The sequence below is a fragment of the Nomascus leucogenys genome, chromosome 11 (assembly GCF_006542625.1).
Source record: "Nomascus leucogenys isolate Asia chromosome 11, Asia_NLE_v1, whole genome shotgun sequence".
NCBI lineage: Eukaryota > Metazoa > Chordata > Mammalia > Primates > Hylobatidae > Nomascus > Nomascus leucogenys.
In genome coordinates this window covers 25,692,338-25,719,894 of record NC_044391.1, presented here as the reverse complement: position 1 = coordinate 25,719,894, position 27,557 = coordinate 25,692,338, and the positions used below count along the sequence as shown (strand labels likewise).

The 27,557-nt window shown below is 35.9% G+C and overlaps 1 protein-coding gene across 10 annotated transcripts in view; it reads right to left on the bottom strand.

Annotated features, from left to right (window-relative positions):
* The window catches only part of PPP1R9A (protein phosphatase 1 regulatory subunit 9A), a 395,135-nt gene that overhangs the window by 71,669 nt on the left and 295,909 nt on the right, over positions 1-27,557 (bottom strand). For 5 of the 10 annotated variants that reach the window (XM_030822109.1, XM_030822111.1, XM_030822112.1 and 2 more), the window contains exons 6-8: positions 23,198-23,333; positions 19,047-19,109; positions 17,949-18,014 (exon numbers count right to left, since the gene is read on the bottom strand). In XM_030822109.1, coding sequence (XP_030677969.1) covers positions 17,949-18,014; positions 19,047-19,109; positions 23,198-23,333 — 265 coding nt within the window. The remainder of the gene's footprint in view (positions 1-17,948; positions 18,015-19,046; positions 19,110-23,197; positions 23,334-27,557) is intronic. The other 5 variants (XM_030822117.1, XM_030822115.1, XM_030822116.1 and 2 more) reach the window with 3 other exon arrangements.

Below are 27,557 nucleotides of genomic sequence, written 5' to 3'. Positions count from 1 at the left end.
ATTTTGATTGTTCTCACCATCCCTTATTTCTCCAGGACAACACTCATAAACTAATGCAACAAAAAAAGCATTTGGGGTTGGAGAGATGAGGGCCAGAAGAGAGAAAAATCCTAATGTCCCAGTTGCATAACAGTAAGCAAGTCATTTAGTTTGTATCTTTTGTGGTCTCTTCTATAAAATGGTGTAAAAGATACCAATCTCACAGGATATTGAGAGGATTCAAAGAAATGAAATATGCAAAATATCCAACATGAGGCCTGGCCCAGCATATATGTTTATTTTTTCTCCCACTTATCAACTCACTCAAAATTTTCTTTTCAATCTTTTGTTATCAGAATATTTCCTGATTTTACCTGAAAGTGACAGGGAGAATGGAATCAAGTTGGAAAACACTCTGCAGGATATTATCTAGGAGACTTTCCCAACCTAGCAAGGCAGGCCAACATTCAAATTCAGGAAATACAGAGAACGCCACAAAGATACTCCTCGAGAAGAGCAACTCCAAAACACATAATTGTCAGATTCACCAAAGTTGAAATGAAGGAAAAAATAATAAGGGCAGCCAGAGAGAAAGGTCGGGTTACCCACAAAGGGAAGCCCATCAGACTGACAGCTGATCTCTCAGCAGAAACTCTACAAGCCAGAAGAGAGTGGGGGCCAATATTCAGCATTCTTAAAGAAAAGAATTTTCAACCCAGAATTTCATATCCAGCCAAACTAAGCTTCACAAGTGAAGGAGAAATAAAATACTTTACAGACAAGCAAATGCTGAGAGATTTTGTCACCACCAGGCCTGCCCTACAAGAGCTCCTGAAGGAAGCACTAAACATGGAAAGGAACAACCAGTACCAGCCACTGCAAAAACATGACAAATTGTAAAGACCATTGATGCTAGGAAGAAACTGCATCAAAATAATGAGCAAAATAACCAGCTAACATAATAATGAGAGGATCAAATTCACAAATAACAATATTAATGTTAAAAGTAAATGGGTTAAATGCTCCAATTAAAAGACACAGACTGGCAAATTGGATAAAGAGTCAAGACCCATCAGTGTGCTGTATTCAGGAAACCCATCTCATGTGCAGAGACACACATAGGCTCAAAATAAAGGGATGGAGGAAGATCTACAAGCAAAAGGAAAACAAAAAAAGGCAGGGGTTGCAATCCTAGGCTCTGATAAAACAGACTTTAAACCAACAAAGATCAAAAGAGACAAAGAAGGCCATTACATAATGGTAAAGGGATCAATTCAACAAGAAGAGCTAACTACCGTAAATATATATGCACCCAATACAGGAGCACCCAGATTCATAAAGCAAGTGCTTAGAGATCTATGAAGAGACTTAGACCCCCGCACAATAATAATGGGAGATTTTAACACCCCACTGTCAACATTAGACAGATCAACGAGACAGAAAGTTAACAAGGATACCCAGGAATTGAACTCAGCTCTGCACCAAGCAGACCTAATAGACATCTACAGAACTCTCCACCCCAAATCAACAGAATATACATTCTTCTCAGCACCACATCGCACTTATTCCAAAATTGACCACATAGTTGGAAGTAAAGCACTCCTCAGCAAATGTAAAAGAACAGAAATTATAACAAACTGTCTCTCAGACCACAGTGCAATCAAACTAGAACTCAGGATTAAGAAACTCACTCAAAACCACTCAACTACATGGAAACTGAACAACCTGTTCCTGAATGACTACTGGGTACGTAACGAAGTGAAGGCAGAAATAATGATGTTCTTTGCAACCAATGAGAACAAAGACACTACATACCAGAATCTCTAGGACACATTTAAAGCAGCGTGTAGAAGGAAATTTATTGCACTAAATGCCCACAAGAGAAAGCAGGAAAGATCTAAAATTGACACCCTAACATCACAATTAAAAGAACTAGAAAAGCAAGAGCAAACACATTCAAAAGCTAGCAGAAGGCAAGAAATAACTAAGATCAGAGCAGAACTGAATGAGATAGAGACACAAAAAACCCTTCAAAAAATCAATGAATCCAGAAGCTGGTTTTTTGAAAAGATCAACAAAATTGATAGACTGCTAGCAAGATTAATAAAGAAGAAAAGAGGGAAGAATCAAATAGATGCAATTAGAAATGATAAAGAGGATATCACCACTGATCCCACAGAAATAAAAACTACCATCAGAGAATACTATAAACACCTCTACACAAATAAACTAGAAAATCTAGACGAAATGGATAAATTCCCGGAGACAAACACTCTCCTAAGACTAAACCAGGAAGAAGTTGAATCCCTGAATAGACCAATAACAGGCTCTAAAATTGAGGCAATAATTAAGAGCCTACCAACCAAAAAAAGTCCAGGACCAGACGGATTCACAGCCGAATTCTACCAGAGGTACAAGGTGGAGCTGGTACCATTCCTTCTGAAACTATTCCAATCAATAGAAAAAGACGGAATCCTCCCTAACTCATTTTATGAGGCCAGCATCATCCTGATACCAAAGCCTGGCAGAGACTCAACAAAACAAGAGAATTTTAGACCAATATCCCTGATGAACATCGATGTGAATATCCTCAATAAAATACTGGCAAACTGAATCCAGCCGCACATCAAAAAGCTTATCCACCATGGTCAAGTTGGCTTCATCCTTGGGATGCAAGGCTGGTTCATTATATGCAAATCAATAAACATAATCCAGCACGTAAACAGAACCAAAGACAAAAACCACGTGATTACCTCAATAGATGCAGAAAAGGCCTTGACAAAATTCAACAGCCCTTCATGCTAAAAAATTCTCAATAAATTAGGTATTGATGGGACATATCTCAAAATAATAAAAGCTATTTATGACAAACCTACAGCCAACATCATACTGAATGGCCCAAAACTGGAAGCATTCCCTTTGAAAACGGGCACAAGACAGGGATGCCCTCTCTCACCACTCCTATTCAACATAGTGTTGGAAGTTCTGGCCAGGACAATCAGGCAGGAGAAAGAAATAAAGGGTATTCAATTAGGAAAAGAGGAAGTCAAATTGTCCTGTTTGCAGATGACATGATTGTACATTTAGAAAACCCCATCGTCTCAGCCCCAAATCTCCTTAAGCTGATAAACAACTTGAGAAAAGTCTCAGGATACAAAATCAATGTGCAAAAATCACAAGCATTCTTATACACCAATAACAGACAAACAGAGAGCCAAATCATGAGTGAAATCCCTTTCACAATTGCTTCAAAGAGAATAAAATACCTAGGAATTCCAACTTACAAGGGATGTGAAGGACCTCCCCAAGGAGAACTACAAACCACTGCTCAATGAAATAAAAGAGGTCACAAACAAATGGAAGAACATTCCATGCTCATGGATAGGAATAATCAATATCATGAAAATGGCCATACTGCCCAAGGTAATTTATAGATTCAATGCCATCCCCATCAAGCTACCAATGACTTTCTTCACAGAATTGGAAAAAAACTACTCTAACGTTCATATGGAACCAAAAAAGAGCCCGAATTGCCAAGACAATCCTAAGCCAAAAGAACAAAGCTGGAGGCATCATGCTACCTGACTTCAAACTATACTACAAGGCTACAGTAACCAAAACAGCATGGTACTGGTACCAAAACAGCGATACAGACCAATGGAACAGAACAGAGCCCTCAAAAATAATACCACACATCTACAACCATCTGACCTTTGATAAACCTGACAAAAACAAGAAATGGGGAAAGGATTCCCTATTTAATAAATGGTGCTGGGAAAACTGGCTAGCCATATGTAGAAAGCTGAAACTGGATCCCTTCCTTATACCTTATACAAAAATTCATTCAAGATGGATTAAAGACTTACATGTTAGACCTAAAACCATAAAAACCCTAGAAGAAAACCTAGGCAATACCATTCAGGACATAGGCATGGGCAAGGACTTCATGTCTAATACACCAAAAGCAATGGCAACAGAAGCCAAAATTGACAAATGGGATCTAATTAAACTAAAGAGCTTCTGCACAGCAAAAGAAACTACCATCAGAGTGAACAGGCAACACACAGAATGGGAGAAAATTTTTGCAATCTACTCCTCTGACAAAGGGCTAATATCCAGAATCTACAAAGAACTCAAACAAATTTACAAGAAAAAAGCAAACAATCTCATCAAAAAGTGGGCAAAGGATATGAACAGACACTTCTCAAAAGAAGACATTTATGCAGCCAACAGACACATGAAAAAATGCTCATCATCACTGGCCATCAGAGAAATGCAAATCAAAACCACAATGAGATACCATCTCACACCAGTTAGAATGGCGATCATTAAAAAGTCAGGAAATAACAGGTGCTGGAGAAGATGTGGAGAAATAGGAACACTTTTACACTGTTGGTGGGACGGTAAACTAGTTCAACCATTGTGGAAGACAGTGTTGGTGATTCCTCAAGGATCTAGAACTAGAAATACTATTTGACCCAGCAATCCCATTACTGGGTATATGCCCAAAGGATTATAAATCATGCTGCTATAAAGGCACATGCACACATATGTTTATTGCGGCACTATTCACAATAGCAAAGACTTGGAACCAACCCAAATGTCCATCAATGATAAACTGGATTAAGAAAATGTGACACATATACACCATGGAATACTATGCAGTCATAAAAAAGGATGAGTTCATGTCCTTTGTTGGGACATGGATGAAGCTGGAAACCATCATTCTGAGCAAACAGTTGCAAGAACAAAAAACCAAACACCGCATGTTCTCACTCACAGGTGGGAATTGAACAATGAGAACACTTGGACACAGGAAAGGGAACATCACACACAGGGGCCTGTTGTGGGGTGGGGGGAGGGGGGTGGGAAAGCATTAGGAGATATACCCAATGTAAATGACGAGTTAATGGGTGCAGCACACCAACATGGCACAAGTATACATATGTAACAAACCTGCACGTTGTGCACATGTACCCTAGAACTTAAAGTTTATATATATATAAAAAAAGAATATTTCCTGATTTTTCACTCCATTCTCACTGTCTAGTCACCAAGTCAAGAAACATCTAAAATCCTTCTCTAGATTACTCATATGGCCTCTGTGTTCCTTGCCTTCAGGCTCTCACCTTGTCAGGTCATTGGTAATATTGCTGAAAAATTATTCTTCCTAAAATTTTGACCAAAAAAATTATTTGCCAATAAAATATTTTCCAACAACTCAAATCCATTCTTTAGTTTTTATCTCCTTCCTTTTAGAAAGCATACTCCAGAAGCTGGGACTCTATTTCTTACTATAGGAGGCAGACTCCAAAATGACCCCAGTGACCTTGCTTTCTGGGTGTTCATGCTCTTGTATAATCCCTTCCCACTGAGTGAGGGCTGAACAACAGATTTCCAACAACCAGAATACAACAAAAGTAATGGAATGCCACTTCTCAGATTAGTTGAAAAAAAGAAAGAGTGTGATTTGTGTCTCTTTTGTCCTCTTGCTCTCTCTCTCTCAGCCCTCACTATTGGGAAGCAAGTTGCCATCTTATGAGCAGGGAGAGGCCCACATCCCAAGGAGCTGATGTTTCTGTCCAACAGCCAGTGAGGACCTGAGGCCTGCCAAGTCACATAAGGGAGCCTGGAAGTGGGTCTTCTCTGCCAACAGCTGTGAGTGAGCATGGACGCAGACCCTCTCCCAGTGGAGCATTTGGATGACCACAGCTCTGGCTAACACCTTACTTACAGCCTTGGGAGAGATTGAGTCAGAGGCATCCAGCTAAATTGACCCACAGACACGGTAATGTACAAATATTTCTTCTTTTAAGTTGCTAAGTTTAGGTGTTAATTTGTAATGCAGCAAATAGAAGAGGGATGCTGCCAAAACAAATACAGAAAAAAATAGGGAAGTGGCTTGGAAACAGGCAGTGGGCGAAGGCTAGAGGATTCTGAAGAGTGTATTGGAGCAAGCCTAAATTGCACTGCACAGATTGTGAGTGGAAACTGGAAGGGAGAGTGCTTGTTATGTAGTGACACAAAGCTTAGCAACATTATCACCTTCTCTAATGAGAAAGTAGGAAGTGTTCCTTGTGAACAGGGTGATCTGGCTAAGTAGACTTCTAAACACAGTGGTGAAGGTGCTGCCTGATTTCTTCTTGCTGCTTGTAGTAAAATGTAAAAATAATAGAGTTCAGTTCAGAGTACTATTAAACAGAAAGGAATTCTTTCTGTTTAAACAGAAACTTGATGTTTTTCAAAGCCTTAAAATTAAGTCTAAAATTAAGAAATGGCTTCCAAACAGAGTTCAAATCCAGGGAACTGCCAGAAGAATGTGGTTTAAAAATGAAGCAGAATGTATAACCAGGCTGGGTGTGGAGGCTCACACCTGTAATCCCAACACTTTGGAAGGCTGAGGTGGGTGGATCACTTGAGGTCAGGAGTTTGAGACCAGCCTGGCCAACATGGTGAAACCTTATTTCTACTAAAACAAACAAAATACAAAATTAGCTGGGAATGGTGGCACTGGCTTGTAATCCCAGCTACTCGGGAGGCTGAGGCATGAGAAATGCTTGAACCCGTAAGGCAGAGGTTGCAGTCAGCCAAGATTGCATCAATGTGCTCCAGTCTAGGCAACAGAGCAAAACTCTGTCTCCAAAAAAAAAGAAAGAAAATATAACTAATAAAATCTTGTTAAGAATTCTGCCCTTAGGAAATTCAAATTTTTGAATAACGAGTGATAAACAAACCTCTCACTGCCCTAATGGGACGTACTATCTCCCAATGATACCAGCACCATTGGAAAGATCATCTGAAACATAGGCTGCTGGTGCTGCTGCTGCTCAAAAAACAAGCAGAGAAGGGAGAACCCATGGAGGAATTGTCTCCAAACAATGTCCATCCTCATTTCTACACAGTCTTGGCTTGAGGTGAATTTTCCCCGAGTATGGCATTCCCTTGGCCACACTGATCAATGTGACCAAGAGTGGCAAGGACCAAAGCCATTCAGTCTATCTCAGAGCATATGATTAATACTACTATCAATAGGATTCCAAGCAGCAGAATTAGTCTAACTTGCAGCATTGATAACAACTATATTCCCTAGGCTCCCAGACCCAGTTGGTTAAAGAAATCCCATAAATCATCAGGATATACCTTAGAAACCCAGGACTTTCTCCTTAAGCTTCTGTATTGACCTTTCTACTTGGCTTAAGGTATTAAACCAGGTACAGCAGGATCAATAATTACACAGACTCAAACCTTGGCATACAAGGAGGGAGTCTAGGGGTTAGAGCAATTCTACTGTACAGAAAAACCCTGGCCAAAAGGTTGAGGCTGACATGACTGCCTTCCAAGACTGAGGTGGTACCAATAATCACATTACCTAAAATCAGGAACCATTTTCATAAGATGTTAACTGATTAAATGACTTTAATCATAAGGACAATTGCCTATAGGGCTCATACAAATAATAAGTTAGTTATCCCTCAGGAAAGCTCCCTTTAGTAACTAAGAGTAGCCTCATTTTGGAGGGATCTCTATAATCATCTGAAGGCTACATGATCTAATGGTTGTCTTTCTTTAAATACATATATATATATATATATATTTAAATTCTTTAAAATATCCTAAAGAAAAGATTTCATTTTTTCTTTTTTTTTTTAAGAAAAGACTTCTTACAAAGGTCTTTCTTTGGTGATGGATATCCCAAGTAAACGGATTTGATTATTACAAATTAAATGAATATATTAAATTGTCACATGTATCCTGAAATGATGTATATCTTATGCATCAATAAAACTATTTTTAACAGAATCACCTGGAGATCCTATTAAACTGCAGATTCTGATTCTATTTTTAAAAGCCTTTCTTTAAATACATTTAAATATATAAAAATACCTCTAAGGTGCAGCTATATGAGCAGTTCAAAGAATGTGACCAGTTGCCACAATTTGCTCCCACTGTTTGCCATCCCAAACTTTTTTTTAATTGATTGATTAGAGACAGGGACTCATTCTGTCACCCAGGCTGGAGTGTAATGGCACAATCATAGCTTACTGCAGCTTCAAACTTCTGGGCTCAAGTGATCTTTCCACCTCAGCTTCCCATGTAGTTAGGACTATAGGCATGCAGCACTGCCATGCCGGGCTTTTACAAAATTATTTTCTTAGAGACAGATCTTGCTATGTTGCCCAGGCTGGTCTTGAACTCCTGGCCTCAAGTTATTCTCCCACCTCAACCTCCCAAAGTATTGGAATTACAGGTGTGAGCCACCACTCCCAACCCTATCTATCCCAAACTTTAATATGTCAGTGTGTAATTTTAGGAGTGACAGACCCAACAAGTCAGTTGCAATAGACCCAGAGTTAGTAAAAATAGAACAAGCTTCATCAAGGGGAGTATTGGCCAGTGATATAAATGGGCTTGTGTGCTGCCTATTGAGCAGAGTGGCCATGTCCATTCTGGTGTCTGCATAACTAGTGCTGAGATTGAAAAACCAGAAGACAACACTGAACAACTTGGCAGAACTATCAGTGAACCAACACCAGGGATTTAAAGAAAATCTATGAATTGAAGACATCACCACACCAAACTCCCCGTTTCAGGAGGCAGAGAGACAAAGTTTTAATCAAACAGAAGGCTACCACTTGTAGACAGGCTGGCAGCTTTCTGGAATCTGTCATTTCTATTTGACAAACAATGTTTGTTGAACCCTTCCAATCTTGTTGGTCATGAGTTCAAGTTGATCCATCTCAAACTGAGAATATCAGGCCAGAGGTATTGTCTGTCCATGGGTCAGACATTCAATTTCTTTTTATTATTATTTTTAATGTGTTTTTTTTAATACTTTAAGTTCTGGGATACATGTGCAGAACATGCAGGTTTGTTACATAGGTATGCATGTGCCATGGTGGTTTGCTGCACCCATCAACCCATCATCTACATTAGGTATTTCTCCTAATGCTATCCCTCCCCTAGCCCTCCACCCCCAATGGGCCCCAGGGTGTGATATTCTCCTCCCTGTGTCTGTGTGTTCTCACTGATCAACTCACACTTATGAGTGAGAACATGTGGTGTTTGGTTTTCTGTTCCTGTGTTAATTTGCTAAGCTTCAACCATGTCCCTGCAAAGGACATTAACTCATCCTTTTTTATGACTGCGTAGTACTGCATGGTGTATATGTGCCACATTTTCTTTATCCAGTCTATCATTGATGGGCATTTGGGTTGGTTCCAAGTCTTTGCTATTGTGAATAGTGCTGCAATAAACGTACGTGTGCATGTGTCTTTACAGTAGAATGATTTATAATCCTTTGGGTATATACCCAGTAATTGGATTGCTGGGTCAAATGGTGGCATGTGCCTGTAGTCCCAGCTACTCAGGAGGCTGAGGCAGGAGAATCACTTGAACCGGGGTGGCGGAGGTTGCAGTGAGCTGAGATCATGCCACTGCACTCCAGCCTGGATGACAGAGCAAGACTCTGTCTCAAAAAAAAAAAAAAAAAAGAAAATTTTTTTGAACACACCCTTTATTGCCACAGCTGCTTGTGCTACAGAAAATAAACAAAAACAACAAAAATCTCCTTGCAAATAAAAATAGAAACCAGAAATATCAAGTTCATTTTTATTTTGTATGCCTTAAAATTGTGATGATTCTTTTACACTATGGTTATTGGACCTTTCGACAGGTTGCCTTGAAAAGGATTTAAATTTTTTACCATATATATTTACTATTTCCACAGCAAAATAAGCTGCTTGTGAGTATAAAATATATTCACCATGTCTTAATATTCTTCTTAATTCAATTCCACTTAATACATTTACCCACTTATAAAGAGAGAAATGCTATTGTATTTAAGTCCCTGATAAATATATTCTATATGAGAAGGGAACCAGTGATCTCTTTTCCCACTGAGATCCTGAACTATCAACAGTCGACAGACCAAAGTAGATCTCTGTAATTCAAATGTCACACTGCAAATTCAAACTGGCAGTCTTCCTTGAGTTTCATTTTACTTGCCAAGAGAACAATGAAGCACTTATTCTGATGCCAGTAGAACTGTGGGAAGAGGCTAAGAGATTTGTATTTCCCTGAATTTTCCTCTATAGAAGAGGGCAGCTATGAGAGACTGAAGAGACATGTTATCATTATTTTAGTAATTCTATAATTGTACAAGTAATTGAATCTTGAAAAATATGGTGTTTACATAAAAATTGATTCATATAATTGCAAAAATGCTATCAGATCATCAAATAGAACCAGAAATTACAGTTACATCATTTAAAGTACAAAAAGAAAGTAAAACCAACAAAAATGTCATTGGTGGTATTACATGGATTATGGTATTACATAGATTAGTGATAAACATAGTCTCAATCTTACAATCTCCTTCCAGGGAGAACAATTCTAATCCTTTCCTCACATGGCTGTCTTTTGGTTTGTGGCAGCCATTCCTTCTTGCAAAGTGCTTGCAATACCAGGACTCAAAGATCTTTACTGCAAGATTCCTGGCATCTTTACACTGGACCACTCCAATACTGATTGCATCTAACCGCTTCCCACAAACATCCGCAGGTGACACCCTTGCAAGCCATATTCAGATTCAGTAGGTCTGAGGCTGGGTGGATAAATCAGTATTTTTAAAGAAGTACCATGATATTCTCATACTGAAGCAAGTTGAAGACACAGAGTTTTAAGCCATTTTATAAGTCCTCAGAGAACAGGAACTATGTCATATTCATTTTATATCCACATAATCACATAACTGCAAAATACATTATACACAGCTGATTTTAAATTATGTTAAATACTGAGTTGACATAAAGCCTATTCAATTAATAAATTTAAAACATAATGAATAATTATATAACCACCACCAATAAACTGACAACTTATTTCAGGAAAAGGAACAGAACCACTCATTTTCATTGAAGTTCTCTGTGTGTGCCTCCTTGATTCCGTTTCAGTTGCTTACTCTTCTGGAGTAATTCTGCTGAATTTTATCAGAGTTTTTTTTTCTTTTTAGTTTTGCTATATTTTTATATCCAAACATTGTGTCATTTTGACATGATTTTATGCTTTATATAAATGGAATAATATTGTGTGTATTTTTCTGTGCCTTTTTGCTTTTAATCCTGTGCTCCTAAGATTCCAGCAGTTGTTGTGGGTTGCTGAATCAACATACGATTTCATTGTATGACTATACGATAATATATTTATCCATTCTCTTGTTGATAGAGATGTCAGATATACTCGATTTTTTTTTACTACTACAAGAACAATATTATACATGTCTTATGGCTCATGTATACGAATTTTACTAGGGTGGTTAACAAAAAATATAATTGTTTAGTCAACTTTATTAGATAATGCCAAATTATTTTTCAAAATGGTTGGGCTTATTTATTTTCCTATGTGCAGAGAATAAGAGTTTCCCTTACTCCATATCCTCACTGAAACTTAAAATATCTGATTTAAATCAATTCAGTGGGTACAAAGTAGTATTTTATTTTGGTTTTTAATTTTCACTTGCTGATTGCTAATATATTTGGACATCATCTGGTACGGAGATTTCCTCTTCTAAGACATACCTGTTCAAGCCAATGGCCCACTGTAGTCTTTCCTTACTGCCTCATAGAAGTACTTTTTATATACAGTCATGTACCATACAATGACATTTTGGTCAGTGCTGGGCCTTACATATGACAGTGGTCCCGTAAGATTATAATGGAGCTGAAAAGCTGTCATAATGTCATAGCACAATACATTACTCATGTTTTTGGTGATACTAGTGTAAACAAACGTACTGTGCAGCCAGTTTTATAAAAATATAGTGCATATAATTATGTACAGTACATACTTGATAATAAACAGCTATGTTAGTCGTTTATGTATTTACTATGCTTTTTACTGTTATTTTAGAGTGTAGTCCTTCTACTTATAAAAAAAAGACTAACTATAAAGGTGGTATTCCAGAAGAAGGCATTGTTATCATGGGAGATCACAGCTCCATGTATGTTATTGCCCCTGAGACCTACCAGCGACACAGGACATGGAGGTAGAAGATATCGATGATTCTAACCTTGTGTAGGCCAAGGCTAATGTGTATGTTTGTGTCTTCGTTTTTAACAAGAACATTTAAAAAGTAAAAAATTAAAAATAGGAAAAAGCTTACTGAACAAAGATAAAATTTTTTGTACAGCTATACAGTGTATGTTTTAAGCTAAGTGTTATTACAAAAAAAAGAGTCAAAAAGTTTTAAAAAATCTAAGTTTATAAAATAAAAAAGTTAGAGTAAGCTAAGGTTAATTTATTTTTGAAGAAAGAAAATATTTTTAAATAAACTTATTGTAGCTTAAATGTACAGTGTTTATAAAGTCTGCAATAGTGTAATGTCCTAGTGTTCACACTTACTCACTGACTCAGCCAGAGCAACTTCCAGTCCTGCAAGCACCATTCATGGTAAGTGGCCTACACGAGTGTACCATTTTTTATGTTTTATACCATATTCTTACTGTACGTTTTCCACGCTTAGATACACAAATGCCATTGTGTTAAAATTGCCTACAGTATTCAGTACAATAACATGCTGTACAGGTTTTGTGCCTAGGATAAATAGGCTGTAACATCTAGCCTAGGTGTGTAGTAGGCTATACTATCTAGGTTTGGGTAAGTACAGTCTATAACGTTCACATGATGATGAAATTGCCTAAAAGCACATTTCTCAGAATTTATCCCCACCATTAAGCAACATGTTACTGTAATTTACTTTTGGTTATTTATTTTTTAAACATTTTATTCCAGCGTATGGTTTGTCTTTTCACTTTCTTAAAAGTATTCTTTCAATGAACAGAAGTTAAGTTTTAATGTAGTCAGTTTTCTTAGTGGCTCATTTAAGAAACATTTATTTTTATTTATTTATTTTTGAGACGGAGTCTCGCTCTGTGGCCCAGGCTGGAGTGCTGTGGTGTGATCTCGGCTCACTGCAAGCTGTGCCTCCCAGGTTCACACCATTCTCCTGCCTCAGCCTCCTGAGTAGCTGGGACTACAGGCGCCCGCCACAATGCCTGGCTAATTTTTTGCATTTTTAGTAAAGACGGGATTTCACCGTGTTAGCCAGGATGGTTTCAATCTCCTGACCTCGTGTTCCACCCGCCTCGGCCTCCCAAAGTCCTGGGATTACAAGCATAAGCCACCGCACCCAGCTGTAAGAAACATTTCTAAAAACTGAGGTCATAAAGGTATTCTTCTACGCTATCTTCCAAATTTTATATTTTTGCTTTTCACATTTGAGTAGTCAGTCCACTTGAGATGGAATTTTGGCTATGGATTATATGGGGGCTCAACTTCACTATATTCTCTTTATTGAAGAGCCAAACATTTCTCAACTCTTCTAGAGTGTAATCTATGTCATAAATCAGGTTTTTGTATATCTAAAGTGCTGTTTCTGGGCTCCCTGACCAACTTGCCCATTCTTTTGCCCCAAAGTATAAATTTACTAAAGTTTAATAATAATTATTTCCATTTAAAAGCATGTGAAATGCCATGGTTATTTCTCATGTATTGCCCTTTCATGTATATTTTAGCAACAGCTTATCAAATTGCATTTAAAAATCTTTTGAAATTATTTTTACTAGAATTGCACCGAATCAACAGTTACTGAATCTTCCAATCCATGAACAAGGTTTCTTTGCCCTATTTTATACACTTTCTTTAGTATATCTCAATACAATTTTATTTTTCTCTATGAGGTCTTCCCTATCATTTATGTCTTGAAGTCTTGTGAATGGTAACTTATAAATTATGTTTTCTCCTGGTTTGCAGACATATTGAAATAGATGTTTTATTTTACATTAATTATGTATTTAGCAAAGTTGCTATAATTTTATATTATTTCTAATAACTTATCTATTGGTACTTTTTGAGATTTTTAAAATAGACAATCTCATCATATGTGAATAACAGTTTCATTTCTTCCTTTACAGTTTCTTTAATTTCTTTTACTTGCCTTCCAGTACAATGTCAAATATAAAAAGTGACAGATTTTCCAATGTTAAACCATACTTGCATTCCTGGCTAAACCCAACCTAGCTATGATATATTATCTCTTTTATATGTTGCTTCATATGGTTTGCTAATATTTTGTTTAGGACTTTTTGCATTGGTTTTATGAATGGGATGGACCTACAAGTTTTCTTTCTCATCATTGTTAGCTTTTGGTACCAAAGTTATGTTTTATTACTTCATACATCTCACACTCTCAAAGTTTTACTGCATTCCTGGTATCAAAGTTGTACTACTTTTGTTTTTCTGTCTTCTGGAATAAGTTATATGCAATTGGAGATATTTGTTCTAGTTTGGTATAATTGATAATAAAATGATTTTGACATATTTATTTTCTTTCTTCTTTCTCTTTTTTTGCTTTTCCTCCCTCCCTTTCTTCTATTTTCTGCTGTTTTTTACTCATGGTGCTTTATTTCCCTGTGAACTTTGTACCTTGAAACCGTCAACTCATATTTCTCAAAACTTTAACTTTTTTTGTTTGAGTAAAGATGAACGCCCAAGGAAAGATATGCTTTTTTTTCTTCTGAAAAGTAACATAAATTAAGGCTACTTGTGATCATAATTTCTTAGAAAAAATTTTTTTGGCTTTTCCACTCAGCACCCAAGGTTTGACACTGGCAATTTTCTATGCAGTCCCTGGGGTGATAGATTTATTTTCACCTTACGGAAAGGTGTAGTCCATGGGGTTCCAGCTTTATGATGAAGTTTCCTAATTAGGCATCCCATATCAGGTGGACCCTGGGTTTTGTCTACTATAACTCAAAGCAATACCAATTACAGTATCATCATAACATTTAAGCATTAACGATAATTATGACATTATGATGAGTGAAAGAAGCAGTTCAAGAAAAGTATGTTCTGCTTTTATTGTAATTACATTCTAGAATTAAGTATGTTGTGCTTTTATTCTAATTACATTCTAGAATTGGAGAAATTAACTTAGTTTCAAAAAGCAGACTGAATAGTTGTCTCAGGCTGACAGTGACCACAAAGTTCCATAAGGTAACTATTTGAGGTAATAAAAATGTCTTATATGTTGATTATGGTGGTGGTTACTCATCAAACCATTAACTTAAATACACTTAAAATTAGTGCATTTATTGTATGTAAATTATTACTCATTAAAGTTGATATTTAAATGGGGCTATGTAATGATAACAAATAAAATTATACATTTAAGATCTGTGCATTTCATTCTATGTCAAATTTATCTCAATAAATCCATTAAAAAATCCCTTTAGGAACTGAAACTTCAGAAATCAATTACAGTTTTTAATATCTTTTATCAAGCCTGGCAAAACTCCATGATAAAGCAGCTTTACCATCTCAGTCCTTGGCCACATCACCATTCAGTTTTTAATGCAGATGGAAATGTATTTCTGTGATAGAAAATATGTTTCTATGATTTAAGGCTATTTCTAAGTGAATGCATTGGGAAGGAGATAAGGACATATATGCAGTATTGTAATTTAGGCCATTTTGACTATTCTGTTTCAACTGTAGGTTTATTCAGTTATGACTAAAAAGAAGGCATGTTACTGTGAGTCACCAAGTTGCTATTTTGATAGTCCCAAAGGTTTTCAAGGGCTAAAATATGCACATTCATTTTTTTTTCTGGTTTTACATGAAGAAGATTGTGGTTTAGTGTGATAGAGATAGGGTCTTCTTGCAAATTCATGGACTCTCAAGACAATTAAAATGTTGTAGCAAGCAAAAGCCCATTGAAACCTGTCATTGAAGAGATTACAGGCTAATGGGGGGAATTTATGGATAAATAATGATAGAAAGAGAAACACACAGTGCTACTGACACACTTTTAAAACACCGCTATCCCAGCAATGCTTTGTGAAGGAGATGAAACTGAAATGGAACCCTGAAAGGTGCACAGGATTAAGCTGACATCCAAGGGCAACAGAGTCAGTGTACTAGACACCATAAAAGGTAGAGGAAACAAAAGGCATAGACAATCCAGGGGATCCCGATGGCCCCTGGGAAAGTAAGTCTGTTTCCCAGGCATCCATCTCTCACTATGTCTTTTAGCATTTTAGAACCTTTTGGTAAATTATTCAACTAATAAAATATATGTTTTTAAAGTCAGAAAAATACTGTCATTTGTAGTAGTTTCTACGACATCTCTTTAACACTGCAAACTCTGTGTTTCATCATTGTAATATTGAATTGTTCTAGCATAGTTTCTAGGGAGTACAAAGTCTACACTTTCAGAGAAATTTAATTACATGGAAGAATTTGATAAAGTTTATTTGGTATTTCGTATCTAGCTCATAAGTAAATAACATCACAATGTGGCAGTGGGAAGGAAAATATATTCAAATCATTTGCATCATAATTTTTTTAAATCAAAGAAAATGAGCTACAAAAAGATGACATTGTTTAGATGAAGGTTCCTATCCTAACCTGTATCTCCCCTTTACCCATCTTTCTGTCTGTACACAGTGTATTAAGAAATAACATCTCCATATATGAAGACTATTTCTAGAGAGAATCTTTCAAGTACAGGAGGATGTCTAACCCGTGGGATCAGAGTGAGTGAGTGTATGTGTGTGTGTGGGGGGGGGGGGGCGTGTGTGAGGTGTGTGTAGTGTGTGCATGTGTGGTGTGTGTGGGTATGTGTGGTGTGTGTGTGTCGTGTGTGGGTATGTGGTGTGTGTGTGGTGTGGGGGTGTGAGGTGTGTATGTATTTGTGGTGTGTGTGGTGTGTGAGGGTGGTGTTTGTCGTGTGTGGTGTGTGTGTGGGTATGTGTGGTGTGAGTGTGGTTGTGTGGTGTGTGTGGGGTGTGTGTGGGTATGTGTGGTGTGTGTGGTTGTGTGTGTGTGGTGTGTATGTGGGTATGTGTGGTGTGTGTGGGTATGTGTGGTGTGAGTGTGGTTGTGTGGTGTGTGTGGGGTGTGTGTGGGTATGTGTGGTGTGTGTGGTTGTGTGTGTGTGTGTGGTGTGTATGTGGGTATGTGTGGTGTGTGTGGGTATGTGTGGTGTGAGTGTGGTGTGTGTGTGTGGTGTGTGTGGGTATGTGTGGTGTGAGTGTGGTGTGAGTGTGGTGTGTGTGTGTGTGAAGCATGTGTATACACTACTTAGGCCAGTGCACATATGGATAGGGTCTTAAATGGAATGTTTTCCAAGCAGCTTGTGATTCTTGGCTTCGGTGACAATGACCATTGCTATAGATTTGGGGATCATAAAACAAAGGATATAATTAAATTTAATGATTTTAGACATTAGACCAAATTGGAGTCTGTGAACAGGCTGTTAAATATATTTCTTTTATTCTTCAGGCTCCTCTAATTGCCATAAATCAGCCTGCCTTTTACATACACTCAACCTCCATTTTTAAGCACCGCTATCTATATTAACAGCAACTAAACATAACGAGAATTATTTTATTATTTAAAGTACAGTATCATTTTAGATATTTTGATATGTCTACCATATAAATCATACAACTAAATACTACTATAATTTAAAGATATATTTAGTGTTTTGAAAAATCAAGAATTTTGTATCAAAAGATTATTTTCTAAAAAAGTACTGGATTTACAGACAGTATAAATCACTATGTGCATTATTACTGTGTAAACATCATACAGACCTGCTGTTGGACATTTGTTTTTTCCATTTAATTTGAATCACAAGATATTTAAAGTGTTAGGAGTTAAAAATATCCATGGCTAAATATTAAGAAGTGAGTCTAAATTGCAGAACCTATACCTAAAATATATGCTATGTTTCGGAATTAAATGTTTTTTGAATGATTATTTTCAAACTATTATTCAATGCACAAAACACATCACTCTAGAGAAGTTCTTCAGAACATACAGATAGTTAATAAGACACAAAGAATATTTAATTTTACATATGAAGCAGGAAAGTACAGGTAAGCATTACTTTAAACCAAAAAACAAACCTTAAGAAAATAGTTGTTATTGTTATTGCAGTTGCCAGACATTCCTTGCAATCCAGCCACAGTGTTCTAAAATGGTTGACAAAAAATATTAAAGAAGGCTTAACCCCCACCACAGAGAGCAGCCTGATAAAGGATAGAAAACCACTGAGTCCCAGCGCTGACTGTAATACACACTGTTAAGTACTAAGACAATATTGCTGCATGTTGGTAAAAAATGCCCCCACTCTAAGTTTCTCAGTATTACAGATACAGTATAAAGTCTATTTACATTATTATATTCACATTATTAAAAGGCCAACCATAATAATTGCAATCTCTTGTTTACACACAGAAGCTGTTTCCAACTAGGAACGGCAAACAGTATGAGTCAAACTTAATGTTATCCCTCTAACACTTTTTATAACATAAATATTATATTCTTGTATACCTTTTAATACTTATGCAAACCAAAGCTTCCATTATATTTTTGCCTCTAATTATTACATGCTAACACAAGCAATAAAAAACCATACCCACGTGGGCAGCTACTCTAAACTGTATTCAATACTTTAAAAGATTCTAAAAAAAAAGTTGCTATAATATTGTTATAATGATATTAATTTCCAGTAATGAAAACAAATTATGAAAGAAAGATTAAATTATATTTTAGGGGCTTCAGTATATGAAAGGGCTTCAGTTTCTGGAGTGATGATTAACCTTCTTATGAACTACTGCCTAAGGAGACTTTGAAATGCTATCTATAGCTAAGACTTTACAATGTAATAAATATTGTATCTTAAAAGAATATTTAAGGAAGTCAAATAATCATAATTTTTAAAGTGCAATACTTTATTTTAATTTCAATGACCATACCTATTTTCTAACTCAAAAGTGGAATATAGCACCAGTTCATACTGTATTTCCAGTCTAAGCCTGCAGCATTTCAAACCACATAATGCTCTTAAATAAAAAATACTCATAATATATACACACTACACAAAATATATACCATAATTACATCATCTCACTACTAAAAGGCTACACACTGATAGTGGTGGAGTATGACAAGAGATTAAATGTTATTAAAAAGTTAAATTCTAGTTGAAAAATTTATCATACCCCCCGAGTGTCATGAAATAGTGTTGATTGTCTGAGAGATTTATTGAAATCCTCCATGGCAACCTTTCAGATTGTTAAAAAAAGAAAAGAAAGAGAAAGAAAGAAAGAAAAACAAGTGATCAATACTTCTATTAAACAGAAATTAAATCATGAATCACAGAGATATTCAGATATACATTTAAAATTTTTCAATTGTTCAAATATTCATCTCCCTCTTCTTAAATAGGATCTTCCTTTTTATTCTACAGCTTTTAGGCAGAGCCATTTAAAAAAATTTTTTTAATCAGAATGTTTAACAGAGAGTAAACAAAAACAGGGATGCAAATTAAAATAAAATTGGCTGTTTGCTTATTTTAAACCCTTCTAAAGATGTAGAAGAAGAAAAAGCAGAAATTTCAATAGTTTGAAAATTATCTACATAGCTTAAATTCTACTAGAGTATGACTTATAATTTCCTAAAGCATTGAAACAGATATGTCTAAGCATAAGCAATATATTGTAAGGTAATCTTCCTCAATATAGTTTTTAGAGCTCCACTGTAGGTTTATAATTTCAGAATCTATTTCTCCCATTGTGATGTTTTCCATGTAGTGAATGCAAGCAAGCAAATACCCTCTGTCAATGTGACAAGTTACAACCAACTTTGGATGATTTGATCAAAAACAGAAGCTATCTGTCCTTCAGCAGAAAATGCTGACTAAGAGCTGGCTCTGTAAATCAGGTGGATGAACTTGGTTGCTCTGTATCTAATTGGAGGTTTTCCTGGCTGGTGCAGGGAATGTCACAGGGGATATTGTCAAATAAAAATAACTCTAACTTTGAAATCACAAGATGATTCTATAAATCATAAAAGTAAAAAACCAAGTGACTGATTAACAAAGATATATTAAACAATAAATTGTTCAATTATATATGAAATTAACTCAATTATTCAAGAAGCATTTATCCATTAGATATCAAATATTTGTTCTTCTCATTTCCTTTATGCCTCTTGGACATTTTATTCTTCATCCACAAAGGAAGACAGAGAGTAAATAGAAAATGGGGAAAAAGCACTCAAATCAATCCATTTAATAATTTTTTTAGCATTAGAAAAAAGAATTTGAAGCAAGTGATAATTTGAAGTTTTAACATTGGAGTGGATTTTCACTATTTGTACAGCTTTCATCTCTCCTATGCACTGAGAATTAACAGTTGGTTTTAGCTAGGCATGTTTTGGTGAGGCAGTGTGTAACATACGAGAAAGGGAAAAAACCCAAGTCACAGAGGAGGATGAGAGATAGATACAAAGGAGAAGTCTCCTTGACTTTTTTCCATAAAGTGAGTTACTTGGAGTAACATAGCAAGCACCTCGTTTTTACTTCTACAACTTGCAGAAAGAAAAAACAGTTTAACTTAAAGCTAAACTAATTAAAAAAAAATTTGGGCACTCAATTATTCTTCCCTTTAAACTCTATAAAGATGATTCTTATCGACTGTTGCATAGAGAAAATAATTATCCAAAGACTTGATTTCCCTATTATTAGGAATACAGAACAAAGAATCATAGAACCTAAACTCCATCACCCCAAACAGTAATTCTCTTAACATCTTTTGTTACCCAGTTATTCTGTGTCTGCAGGAGTATTCTGTACATGCTACTCAAAAACAGCAAAGTGTGTTGCAAAGAGTCCAGGCTTTGGAGCCAGCAAGACTTTATTCCAATTTCAACTCTGCCAGCTACTGGATGTACCACTAGAAAAAACCTCAGTTGCTGCATTTCTAGGAAAAAAAAGAAAATCTCTTCTGGCTGCATTAAAGATTAAATGAGATCATGTAGGAAAGACACCTTGCAAAGTGCCTGCCACCGAATATTTATTTAATTTCCTTGCCCCTGAAAATATCTGCTCAGGTGATAACTCTGATTACTTTACAAAAACAGGCAAACAAAAAAATTATATTAGCAATCTTCCATTTAAGATGTGATACATTCCTAAGTATAAATGTCAAGTAAAAACTATTCCTTTTCCATCTATTCAAATTATCAAGTTAAAGAAAAATCTGGGCCAGGTGGGGTGGCTCACACCTGTAATCCCAGCACTTTGGGAGGCTGAGGCAGGAGGATTGCTTGAGGCCAGAAGTTCAAGACAGGCCTGGACAACATAGTGAGACCTCATCTATGAAAAAAAAAAAAATTTTTTTTTTTTTAATTAGCAGGATGTGGTTCTGTGTGCCTATAGCCCCAGCTACTCAGGAGGCTGAGGCAAGGCAGGAGGTTGGCTTGAGCCCAGGAGCTCGAGGATATAGTGAGCTATGCTTGCACCACTGCACTCCAGTCTGGGTGGCAGAGCAAGATCCTGTGTCTTTAAAAAAAAAAAAAAAAAAAAGCAAAATCTTATATCAACTTTTGGGGATGAAAGTGATCAGCGCCTCAATATACCTGCAGAAAATGTGTGGTCTGTGATCTAAATGTTTTACTTGGAGTGCCTTGAAAATGTGACTATTTTCTTTCTTTGCCCCCCTCTGCTTGTTAGACTTGATGTCTTATTTAATATTCATGGAACATTAGAAGCTGGAAGGAATTTTGTGATCTAGCGCAATCCCTGTGTTTTCAGGCCAAAGACACCAAGGCACATAGACTATAAAGCCTGGCCATGTCCTCTTCCACCACTTGATGTCACTGTACTCCCCAGAACCTAAGACCAAAAATCCTAGCACAGTGAGGAGGCAAAAATCAAACCTGCAGAGAATGATTCTACAATCTCAGAATAAGCTTGCAGCCAAAGCAAATCGGTGTCTCTGATAAAATACAAAATACTAATGTAGAGAATTGAAAACCAGGTAAGACACAAGTTCAAAATATTCGAGGAAATCCCTTTTTTAGTTTGAAAATTCAAGAGAACATTTTTCACACAAAATATCTCAGTGTAACGAAAATATACTTGCCATTTCAAATGGACTCACCAAGTAAGAAAATAAATTAAATCAAGTTCTAAGAGTCTAATTCATTCATTTAAAGGATTTCTAATGTATTATTCTTTGATCAAAAGTTAACGGATATACCACCTCTAATTTTCTGCTATAAGTGGAGAATATATCCTCATTATACCACATATTCATGAGATCTTAATATACATTGGGATTAAAACATCTCAGATTAAAAATATGTGAAAATATTTGAATGTCTGTTTATTAATCTCTATATCCTGGCTAGAAAGCAAAATTCTGAAAAATTATATATTCAGATAAGAAGGGGTTGAATACATGAAGTTTCACTGTGGTTATATTAGCTGGAATGAAGAATATTTGTTTTATCTGAATATGTACTAGTTTATGGAGTATAAAAATACTACAATTAAATTGTTGATGGATCTTTTGACACACCATTATGAAACATATGAATGTTTAAACATGTTTATAATAAAGCATGTTGTCCCATTATATCAATGTACATTTCAATGACATTAGAAATAGACCAGCATCTGTATTATATTACAGCACACAAGGGTTCTGGAGAGCTGTTTTCACTTGGGGGTTAGCTTCTATTCATTTACTTAATCTTTTACAGAAAGCAGGATGTAAAATTATTCCAATATGTATCTGCTCTATGGAACATGTGCTAGCGGAAAGCTTTGTTCTGCATTATGTTAGCACAAATCATAGTGAGCAGATCCAAAGAACTTTCTCTTCCTGGGGGAAAAAAACACTGGAAACACTCAGCAATCTTTAGTACTTTTCTGTGTATATTTGTTTGTGTATGGGTGTGTTTACCGATTTTTTGGAAAAGCATTACATACTATTGTAGAACATTTGGAAAAGATTGAAAAAATATAAAGCAGAGAGAGAAAATCACCCAATTCCACCAATAAAGACAGACATTATTCACATTTTTGTGTTTTTATCCTTTCCTGTTTCTATGACTTCCTTTATAATAGTGCAAAAGATAGGACTTATTTGTGTCCACAGTCTTCACACTGTAAACAGGAAACATGACTTGATTCTTAAGCGTCTATCAGATGCGAGTAGTATTTCTTTTCTAAGGTAGAATTTTAGTTCAATGTGGACACACCTTCCTCAAGAAACTGCATAAAACCTGTCATACTGTTATACAGTAGAGAGAGTTTCATGAATTAGAAAATGTGGGAAAAAGAATCTTTGCAAGCACTACTGACCTCATCATCGTCGGCATCATACTGGGCATAGTGCTGTTCCAGCAGCTCTCTCTGGCGCCTCTCCTGTTCCAGTGTCTGGCTTATCAACTGGGCAACCTCACTCACTTGTCCTGGTTTTTCCCGCCCAATAACAAATCTGTGGAAAGGTTAACAAAGACTAATATTTAAGACTCTCCAACAAAAAGGAGTGCTAAGAAAAGTAAGCAGGTTTGATCTCAGCAGGGTCCATCAAGCCTCAAGAAAGTAATATCACCTACGTACTTCAAAATGCTTTTCTTGGGTGAGAAGGAAGCTTAGATGTGCAATTAAAGTGATTTTTAGGGACACAGCTCATAAAGGAAAAGAAGTAAGGACCATAAAAATTATCATTTTAAGAGAAGATGTAACCCATTCTGCAGTACTTCACACATTTTTGATGCCATACAAAACGGAAGCAAGCTCATAATTTCCTGTACCATTGAACTCAAGAAGCATTTGTATAACTATAACAAAAATTACTTCAAAAACATTTTGAGGGCCAGGCTCAGTGGCTCAAGCCTATAATCCCAACACCTTGGGAGGCCAAGGTGGGTGGATCACCTGAGGTCAGGAGTTCGAGAGCAGCCTGGCCAAGAACACAAAATCCTGTCTCTACTAAAAATACAAAAATTAGCCGGGCATGGTGGCGCGCACCTGTAGTCCCAGCTACTCTGGAGGCTGAGGCAGGAGAATCGCTTGAACCCGAGAGGCAGAGGTTGCAGTGAGCCAAGATGGTGCCACTGCACTCCAGACTGGGTGACAGAGACTGTCTCAAACCAACAACAACAACAAACATTTTGATGTATAGCATAACTTAGGTGGCTAAATATATAACTTTGGAAATAAGAGAAAGGGAAAACTTAGTGTTTTTTTGTTTTTAAAATGAAAAACTGTAATAACAAGAGGTGGTGAATTAATTCACTTCCTTTGGGGGAAAAGATAGTATGAGAAGGGGTGTGGTTCAATAAATAAGGGGAGGAAAGGAAAATTTGTTATTAATGCCTGTAAAAAAAGCCTAAAGAGAAAAACAAGGAAGATATTTCCTTATTGCAAGCTACAGTCACTTATGGCATATTCTTGCCAACATAATGTGTTGTGCTCAACAATTTAATATTCATTTTTTAACATCTTTTCACACTACTATGTTTCTGTTTTTCTAAAAATACAAATAATGTGTCTCTAGGATGTAGTTTCTAAGTATTATCATTATTTTAACATGAATCTTTGTTTGAATCTTGTTTCTACATTTAATTGATGCTTTCCTCTGATTAATGTACGTTGCTGTCTTCGATAAATTTTAAATGAAATATACCACAATTTTTCTGCACAATACACTAAAGGTCAAAATTTTCACACTTGGATGTTAGTAATTAATTGCCTTTTAATAAATACTTTTATATAGTTTCAAGCAAGACTTACTTTGAAATTATCTTTAAGTGTTCACTTATCTTTTGCGTTATTTTCCTTTGGAAATCAAGTATTAATAGAATTTATAAATACTATCTTTTTCATCTTTATTCAGGTACAATTTACACACAATAAAATACATGCATTTTAAATGTACAGTTCAATAACTGTGATACATATGTAAACATGTAATTACCACACCAATGAAGATACAGAACATTTCCATCAACCCAAACTATTCCCTTATAATCCTTTCCAGTAAGTCATCTTCATCCTGGGCCTATATTAATCTTTTCTAGAGTTCTATAAAAATAGAATTTTAGAGTGTCTAGCTTGTTTGGCTCACCTCAATGATTTGGAGGTTTATCCATGTTGCTGTAAGTATCAGTTATTTGCTCCTTTTTATCACTAAATAGTTTTCCATTGTATTGAATATATCACATTTAGATTATCTATTTTTCTACTGATAGGCATTTGGGTTGATATTATAAAGAAAGTTACTATAAACATTTGTGAACAAGTCTTTATGTGAACATAAGTTTTCATTTCCTTTAGACAAATAATGGAATTGATGAGTCATGGTAAATGTATAATTAACTTATAAAGAAATTGTCAAATTGTTTTTTGAAGTAATAGTATCATTTCATATTCCCACTAGCAATGCATAAAAGCTGTAGTTGCTTTGCATCCTCATCAACACGTAGTACTGTCTTTAAAAATTTTGGCCATTCTAGTAGGTATCTAGTGGTATTTCATAATGTTTTTAATTTCCATTGCCCTGATGACTAATGATATTACCTTTTCATGCACTTATTGACTATTCACGTATCTTCTCCAGTGAAATATCTTTTCAACTGTTTCACCCATAACTGAAAATTGGGTTGTCTTTCTATTATTGAGTTGTAATTGTTCTTTATAGACAAAAATACACACACACACACACACACACACACACACGTATGTGTGTATTTTATTTTTAAAACAGAGTATTGCTCTGTCACCCATGCTGGAGTGCAGTGACATGATCACAGCTCACTGTATCCTAGAACTCCTGGGCTCAAGCAATTCTCCTGCCTCAGCCTTCTGAATAGCTGAGGTAACAAGCATGTGCCCCATGCCTGGCAAAGCTCATTTTATAATTCTTTGTAGAGATGACATCTCATCGTTTTTCCCAGGCTGTTCTTGAACTCTTGGCCTCAAGTGATCCTCTCACTTTGGCCCCCTCCAAAGTGCTGGGATTACAGGCATGAGCCACTGCACCTGGCCCTTTATATATTCTTGACACATATCCTTGTCCATGTATGTTCAATACACATATACAAACATACACACACAATATACATGTATGTGTTTATGCATTTAGTTGATTAACTTGTCCCAGTCTGTGGCTTGTTTTTTCATTTTTTAAATTGTATCTCTCAAGGAAGTCTAATTTATCACTTTGTTATAAAAATTCATGCTGGACACGGTGGCTCATTCCTGTAATCCCAGCACTTTGGGAGGCCAAAGTGGGAGGAATGTTTGAGCCCAGGAGTTCAAGATCAGCCTGAGCAACACAATGAGACCCATCCCTTAAAAAAAAAAAAAAAAAAGCCAGGTGTGGTGGCATGCACCTGTAGTTTTAGCTACTTGAGAGGCTGAAGTGGGAAGACTGCTTGACCCCAGGAGGTCAAGGCTGCAGTGAGCCATGATTGCACCAATGCCCTCCAGACTGGGTGACAAAGCAAGACCCTGTCTCAAGAAAAAAAAAAAAAAAAATTTGATAGCTTTTGCTCCCTATCTAAAAAGCCTCTGCCTGATTTAAGATTGCTAAGATTTTCTCCTATTTTTCTCCTTAAAGTGTTTATGTTTTGCTTTTAGATTAGGTCTATGATATCTTGTAAATTAATTTCCATGTATGAAGTGTGGTAAGGGTGGAGTTTCCTTTTGTATTTCTAAATGGATAATGAATAGTTTCAACATCATATGCTAATAACACACTTCTCTGATTACTATATAAAAAGTATTTAGGTGTTGTGAGTTTTCTAACTCTGTATCAATTGTTTTTCCTCTGCAATTCTATATAAATTTTACAATCAGCTTGTCAATTTCTAAAACAAAGCCCATTGGGTTTAATTTAGAATTGCTTTGAATTCTAAATTAATTTGTGGAGAACTGACATCTTAGCAAAATTGACTTATCTGATCCCTGAACATGGTGTATCTCTGTATTCATTCAGATTTTTACTTTCTCTCAATAATATACTATGGTTTTCAGTATATAGGTCTTAAAAAATTGTTTGTTAAATTTACCTCTAAGTATTTCTCTCTTTTTTTTGGTATTGTAAGTGATACTGGCTTTTAAATTTCTGTTTCTGGTTATTTGCTTTTAAAGTATAGACATATAATTGATCTTTGAATACTGGCCGTGTATTCTGCGACCTTGCTAAACTCATTTATTAATCCTAGTAGCTTTTTGTAGATTTCCTAGAATCTTTTGATATATAATATCACATCCACTATGAAGAAATACGTATTTTACTTCTTCCTTTCCTATCTGTCTATTTATTTGTCTATGTATTTATTGCCTGAATGCCCTGGCTAAAACTTCCAACATATATTAAAAAGAAGGTGTAAGAGTAGACATCCTCGCTTTGTTCACTGCTGATCTATAATTCTAGAATATGAGTTCTAGATTGCCTAGAGATACACAGAATAATTTTATTTAGCAATATTAAGTTTTTATGGTTAAAGATACATAAAGTCTTTAACATGCTAAACGAATCCATAGACATATAATGACTACCTTGAATTCATTACATTTTTGGTAAATTTTTAAATGTCAGAAATTATGTCTAATGATACAAATATAAAGCAATTCAGAAGCTTATATCCTAGAATGGTAATTTTAGAAAAGCCTAGATTGACCTTTTATCTTTATTTAAATGCATCATAGA